This window comes from Acyrthosiphon pisum, chromosome A2, assembly GCF_005508785.2.
Source record: "Acyrthosiphon pisum isolate AL4f chromosome A2, pea_aphid_22Mar2018_4r6ur, whole genome shotgun sequence".
NCBI lineage: Eukaryota > Metazoa > Arthropoda > Insecta > Hemiptera > Aphididae > Acyrthosiphon > Acyrthosiphon pisum.
Genome location: NC_042495.1, coordinates 5706721 through 5714635, shown reverse-complemented (window position 1 = coordinate 5714635; position 7915 = coordinate 5706721). Strand labels below are relative to the sequence as shown.

General features: G+C 29.6%; 1 protein-coding gene across 1 annotated transcript; it reads left to right on the top strand.

Annotated features, from left to right (window-relative positions):
• Nucleotides 1-5627: 5627 nt before the first annotated feature.
• LOC100161786 lies at nt 5628-7593 on the top strand. Its single transcript, XM_001950802.5, has 3 exons — nt 5628-5781; nt 6916-7003; nt 7153-7593. Exons 1-3 carry the CDS (start codon nt 5761-5763, stop codon nt 7422-7424), a joined length of 381 nt encoding a protein of 126 aa, XP_001950837.4. The 5' UTR covers nt 5628-5760; the 3' UTR covers nt 7425-7593.
• The last annotated feature ends 322 nt before the right edge of the window (nt 7594-7915 follow it).

Genomic DNA, 7915 nt, shown 5'->3' with positions numbered 1-7915 from the left:
GCATGGAAACCAACCACAAAGAGACCCAGAGGACGACCTAGACAAAGATGGACAGATAGAATAAAAGAAGACCTGATAATGCTGGGAGTAAGGAATGCTGAAGAAACGGCTCAAGATAGAGAAGATTGGAGACAATATGTTGTTGCGGCAATGGGCCTTAAAGGCCTGTAAAAATCCGAAGAAGAAGAATAAGATTAGTATTATACGATATGTTGAATTAAATTCGGTAATAATGATGAAATATCTGGTAAATAATTGACGTACCTTCCTATAATAATAATTGTACATTTTATTTAACCTTGTTATTAGTTGTTAATGAAAATTAATGGCTTTACAGTTCTAGCTTATGGAAATGATTTGTCAAAAAAATGCAGCTATTGCTTTATGGATAAATTGGATTATAATAATGAAAACACCATAATACGTTTACCACTTAAAATATTCCACCAAGCAAACTTAGCTTATTAAAGTATAGATATATACTTATACAAAAATATATATAACTAAATAGATTAAATGATTCATGTTTTTTTTTTTTTTTCAGTGAAAGGGATCATTTTAGGTGAAATATCTAAAGTAAATCCTATAGGAGTGCTGCAAGATTTGTACGTGGCTCTTCGTTGTGAGTTGCCCTTCTAATTGAACGGAAGGCTTTAAATAAATTTATTTTGTAACCCAAAGGCCAAAAGTCACTAGCCCAATGGTAGAAAAGTTTGGCTCGCCTAAAAATATAACAGTCCAAATTTAAAAATTAAATTGCGATGGCACTGCAGTAAGCGATGAAATAGCAAGGGTTAAAAGGAACAATGTGTGTTAGTATGGTTATTGAATTATTGAACAATGGACATAAATGACACAGAGTTGCCATACACTTTCGTTCCAAATATTGGTGACGGAGCTTGCCTGTTTAGGGAAATATCTCTTCACTCTTGTATTAAATGAAATCTGCTAGGTACTAAAAAAAAAAAGGTTCAGATTTGGTTCAAGTGTCCGAAACACGTAATTTGCTTATACCCATATTTCCATATATTGTCGTTAGATTATTATTACTATTCGTTACGCGGTAATCGGAAAATTTGAAAATTGTTTGTAGCATAAGCATAACAAAGATTATACATTTTACATTACAAGCATCCAAAAACCAAAACACCACAAACCCAACAAACTTTGAGAGGTCAAAAGTTAAATTGAGGGGAGGGAAGTAGGTATAAGTTATAACCGCTTTGCTGTACATTATATATGGTTAAGTGTAGTCGTCATTGAATTACGCTATGTCCTACGTGAACGCGGCAAACGCAGTAAAAAACCAAACAGCTTGATTTTCGCCGCGTTCTCCGCGTTCACGTAGGACATAGCGTAAGTCACTGTAATGTACGTGTTAAATTTGAATTCAATGATAAATCATTACACACGAAAAAAATGTCATTTATTTTACTATAATAGATAATACGGTAGGTTAAATTAATTTTTGTTTCAAACATTGCATTTGAAAATGTCATTGAGTGTATAAAATATAATAATAAACATTTAAAGTTTCAAGTATCCACAAATAATATTTTTAAAGTACTACAAAATAACAAAAATCATTATTCTTCATTTAAATATTATCTAACTTCGACCAAATTTAAATTTAAAATGTCTATGAAAAAAACTGTGTTATTGTCTATTTCCATAAATTATTTTGATTATTTTGTTGGGTTTCATCATTGATTGAAGTATAATAGTATGAAAGCACCTGTAGAAACTCGTTTTAATTTATACATTTGTATTAAATTGTAAGACCTATTTATTTTATTACTAGAGTATTGCTTAAAGTTATTTTTTCATGCACATTTTTTTATGGTATTATAAATACCTAAATACCAAATTTTTGTATGTATCTAGTGGTTAGGTTTATTTCTACTGATCCTCTACCATACAAAATGTATATATGCGCCACTAGGTGTACATACGTTTTTTTACACTCATTGTAGATGTATAAAACTACATTTAGTACTCCCGAATAAAGGATAAAGGATCGGAAAGTTTTACCTACCTTGCAAATAAAAAGGTTATCAAAAAATACGTTTTTTCAATATGTCAATAATATATCATCATCATTAATATAATAATATAATATCAGTGTCAGCCTGGCCATGACCGCTAGGTCGTGAACGCGTCCGGGGCACTTAGCCGTATTTGTGAAGAGGTGCCCCGATTCTCAAAGATTTATAAAATATCATAATAATATTGTAATTTATATTTTTATATTGCTGGCAGCCTTTAGTGCTAGTGCGCATACATTTAATAGTTGACAGTAAAACTGCAGTACACTGTAGTAAAATAATAAAAATAGTACTATGAATATTGGATATTGAATATTATTATAATAATATATTATACCATTATAATTTATAATAAAATATTAATAATATTCTTATGTATTATGATCATTTTTATTATCTGTGTAAGCGATTATTGTTAAGTTGGGACGCACGTTAAATTAACACCCAACTGTGTGTCAATTTTATTTTTATTATTTTTGATGTCTTTTGATAATCAACGTAACCACACAAAAATATACTTTGTTGTCAACACAATTATTGATAAAAATTGTGACCTTCCGTAGTCTGAAAATTATATTATTAAATATTATTTTAAATTTTCTCTTTCTCTTCGTGTTTCTTTTACATATATAAATATTTATTAATTTATTAAATTTAATAAACATCAAATATGAAACGTGTTTAATGTCAGGTTATGTAAAAATGAATGAAAAAATAAAAAATTGCTGTTAGAAGTCGATTTTTCTTCAAATCAAACAATTTTTAGATTCTGAACGGAGCGATAAATGTACGAGTATCGATTTTACATTTATGTATGTGTTTTTTTTTATTTTCCTTTTTTTTGTGTCTGGCAACACGTTTTGGAACAGTAAAAATGCTTCAATCTTCTTTAACAGCATCTTTTATGGTAGGGAAGTGAATTTAAATGGTATGGAGAGGTAGGGAGGGGGGTTAAAAGTGTATATAAAATTCCAACTTGTTTTCAAAAACCATAAGAACTAAAAATTTTCATCAAATGTTTATTTTATAATATTCCATACAGATAAAATTTTAAAAATATTTTGACTTGTTTAGAGTTATTTATAGACATTTTCAATTTTCGATTTTTTTTTTTTTTTTTTTAGTATTTTTAGTATTTTATCCTAAAAAGGTCAATACAATTTTATTCATTGGGCTAAAAAGCTTGAAAATTTAATACACGGTTCCATATAAGTTGTTATAATAGCAGTTATAAATATTAAAGATTTTATAAGTATTTAAATTTTAAATTTTGACAAAATGTATCAAAATCTCAAAAATTATCAATTATTGTAATTAAAAAAAGTTAAATTTTCATAACTAAGGATTGAGCATTTAAAATAAAGATTCTCATAAATATTACATACTGCAACCAAAATATTTTTTAACAATATATAAATACAGATATTTTGTACATATATTTTAAATAATAAATTTAAATTTGGACAAAATTATGTATTAAAACCAAAAATAAAGATTTAAGTTATTTTGTTATAGTTTAAAAATATTATTCGGGTATATGAAACTTTTGGAGTATATTATTGTGTTTTTTATTCACGCAATACCATTTTCAAATGTAATTTTTTGCGAACATGAATTTAACTGGTGTACTGTTATACTAATGTCTAATAGTAAAATAAATTACTTTAATCATAATAATATCATCAAATTAACTTAGCAATATTATAGGCTGACAGACTGTCTTCGCTCTGAATCGTTTTTCGTATACAAGGTTATACAGGGTTGGGCAAGTTAAACAATTTATTGTAACTGGTTTTAAGTTGCTAGATACTTTTATGTTGAGTACCTAACTAAATACAATTTACTGTTATATGTAAAATGTAACTAAGTTACATTGAAAGTTAAAAGTTACATTGGTAAATATAGCCAGGGGCTAGGTAAAATCAAGTTATGGTTATTATGTTAGAAAAAAAATTTGTACTAACTATATAATCGTACAACTACTGAATATCCAGTGGCCAGATTAATTGTAAAAAGTAAAAACCAAAATGAACGAAAAAAAAATCCTGACCATGTATTTTTAAAATGGTATTGTAACAATGTGTGATGATCCTTCAACCTTGTATTAAATTCTCAAGCATTTTGACCAAATAAATAAAATTTACATTTACGTTTATAAAAAAAAAACTAAACAAATTGAAAATTAAAAATGTTCGTAAACAACTCGAAAAGAGTATTTTGAAAATGTTATCAAGTATAAAAAATAATAAATAAACCTATGGTGTAAATTTCAAGTATCTACGGTTATTATAGTTATTGAAAAACAACAAAATAAGAAAACCGTTGTATGAAAATTTGTTCATTTACGGGAAAATATCTGATATCTAACTTCAAATGCTCGTAAAAACTTAAATTGACTTTCCGCTAGACATTTTTTTTTTTTTTTTTGATAAAGGTAGAGGTACCTAGACAACTTTTGAGGAATCTTGTATTAAACGTTTTTTGCTTTTGCAGAAACACTTATGAATTATCAAAGCACTAAAAGCACAATGTAACTTTTGATTGTAACTTGTATCTTTTATATAAAGTTACAAAAAATGTGTAACTAGTTACTATAGTTATAAGTTACAAGTTAAATTGTAAATGAGTAACTTGTTACAAGTTACAAGTTACAAAAGTAACCGAGTTACATAACTTAGTTACATGTAGCTATGATGTGACCAACTCTGCAAATATACAATGTTTTTATATCATTGAATTCAAGCTTAACACCATCTATTGCACTATTGCAGTGTCCCATTTGTAACCTACTGTACAGCAGAGCAACTTCCACTTACCCGCTTTTTAGAATTATGAATCATTACTCTAGCTATGTAGTTAACTTAATTTTTTGTGTACCAATTATAACGTACCTTAAAATGTTTTAATATTTTGCACTACTTATTAGCATTTTTTTATAATTTTATGGAATTACATTTTTGGGGGCCCTTCTAAAGAAATGCATCGCCCCGGATGCCCCGCCTTAAGTACCAGGCCGACACTGTATAATATTATTAGGTATTATTGGTATTTATTTTATTGTATTGTTCATTTAAACATTTTTTATAATATAGGTACTTATATTTGTCAATATAAAACAATTTAAATACTTTATCACAATATTAATTAAAGCAATCACTATAATTACCAAAAATAAAATTTATCAAACAAATGTTATTTAAATTTTTCATGAAATTTTCAAACTCTTATATAATGTTATGCAATATCCAGACATTAAGTATACACGTCCGGAAACGCCTTATTTTGAACGTTATAATTATTAGTATTATTTTATTTCATTGCTAATAATTTATAAATGATTGCGTTCTTTTTAAGTACTAACTGGTGCTCTGTTCATTCCACATGGTCAAGGGCCAAGGTCACTGTCACTTCGACTCACCAGTCATCATATAGTTTTATGCACTCTCCAGTATCCACCCGGTTTATGTATAATAATAATATAATATATGCGTGACCCGGATTTGTATTTTCGGATGGACAACGCCCTAGCTGTACGTCGGTAAAGCGCCAGAACACCCACCCCATGTAAGTTAGTAGATACCGCCGACTGACGACTGTATATATAAGGACCACGGTACCCGGCATTGGCATCACACTACATCAAGTATACACATCAACCAGGTTGAAGTTTGCAGATTCGTTGTAGACAACGCAAGAAAAAATCACCAAACACGAAATGGCTTTTTTCAAGATTCTGGTGAGTGACTTTAACAATACGATATCGCAGCACAGGTCCTATCGCCTCATCAATATTTATTTGTTTATAACCGATAAATTATTATTTTTATGTAGCTATACCTACATACAATATGTCCCTACGAAGAATGAATTAATGGGTTTCGATCGATTCTTACAATCTTATGAATACAAATTCACACATCAAATACTCAAATATACGCCACTGTATAATATTTTTGAAAAATGCTTGATTCTTAAAATATTACAGCTATTAGTAAATACGTATATATATATTGTAATATAATTTGCCTTAATAATATAATTACCAACACTTCTATCGAGCACCCGAGAGCTCAGCTGTATAAACAACCAGTCAGAGGCCTTTAAATACAATTATGATACATTTGGTTTGATATTATATATTTATATTACCGGCATTCAATGTTGTCCGAACGTAGATTTAAATATTTAATCATTACGCAACGTACAATTTCAATTTAATTCCCGGGGTGTTCACTATAATATATTCGGTATTATAAATTATAATACTATAACTTGACGTTGTGACTGTTTATTTATTATATGATAAAAAAAAAGAATACAATACAATATATTATAGGTAGTCACCAAAATGTCGAACAACCGTCTAAAAATTCTCAAAATGTAGGTACACGACTTGAATCAACTGGCTTAGTATTACCGCCCTTGTAATGGAAAATATCAATATTTATACGTGTGCTGTCATATATAATATATATTAATATAATATAATATGAAAGTTATAACTTCCACGTACGTTTAGAACTTGTATAGGCGACAAAAACTTTCAAGCCGTGCACTGTTATAATTTACCTTTAATGTTATCTATTGACCATATTCTACTGTCATATTGCATTGTACACGTATCGTACTTATTCTTCTGTGCTTATACAGATTGTCCATTTTCAATTTAATAGAAAAAAAATGTACTAAAAATAAAATAAAAATTACACGCCGCATATTATTACATTGTGATTTGTGGTTAAAGTTAAAACTCTGCATTGTATATTAGTACAGTAAATTAGTAGCCACTGTACTCATAGGTTATGACATCAAATATGAATTATAATTTAAAGTATGCAATTATTGTTTCTATTATTATTTCTATTTACAGATATTCATCACCTTGGCCGTGTACTCCGTTATCGCCGAAGAAGGAGTAAGAGCAAAGAAACATGCCTACCTCACCGCTGCCCCAGCTCGTGAGTACCAATAATATAAATTATAATATGATAACGCAATTTTAGGCTCTAATTAATCTGGACATACCTATATGAAATTTCACCTAATTCAAATGATTTCTGAAAATCCGACCGAGAGACGTTAATCGATATTTTTTTGTTCATTACAGCGGTTTTGGGTTATTCTGCCTCAGCCCCTGGTTCGTTCTCATATGCATACTCTGATTACACCAGCTATCCGTACAACTATCCAGTAGTAAAAGCTGCAGCATACCATGCACCCGCCGCATACCCAGTAGCAGCGTACCCAGCGTCAGCTTATGCCGCCCACGCATACCCTGCAATCTACCACGAAGATGATGGCCAATACTGGTCTCGGCAAATACGAAAAGGCCTACATCTCAGCTTACAAAGCATGATACCCGAGCTATCCCGAAGATGACGGTCAATACTGGCCCGGCAAGTACGAAAAATCCTACATCCCAGCTTACAAAGCCGGACACCATTACTGAACACTCTCGCAACAATGAGAATCAACCTTCCGCGGAAAAAACACCGTAGTCTTTAAATTCTATTTTTAACAATAAAAACGTGATCTTTTTTTCATTAATCGATTCTGTTGTTGTACTTTCTCGTTCTCTTCAGGTTGAACACACAATATAATAATAGATTTAATATTATTAATGAGCCTATTACGATTTATATTAATATGCACAGTACACAATTGTACACTTAGTACACTAAGGTAAAAAGGTTAGCCACTTAGCCACTTCTACAAAATATCTCAAATAATATCCTGTGTATTAAAACATGCTTAATACATTTTTCCATAATTTCTCCAACATGGTAATATTACACTTATACTAGACCGGAGGACTTTATACTTATAAAAAAATATTAGTTGACTGAACGGTCCCCCTTAAAGTTATGGTC

Bases quoted from the DNA above. Each gene is read 5' to 3' on its own strand.
- LOC100161786 (XM_001950802.5), top strand. From the start codon at position 5,761: ATGGCTTTTTTCAAGATTCTG. The intron at 5,782-6,915 runs GTGAGTGACTTT...TTCTATTTACAG, and splicing joins TGGCTTTTTTCAAGATTCTG to ATATTCATCACCTTGGCCGT. The intron at 7,004-7,152 runs GTGAGTACCAAT...TGTTCATTACAG, and splicing joins CCTCACCGCTGCCCCAGCTC to CGGTTTTGGGTTATTCTGCC.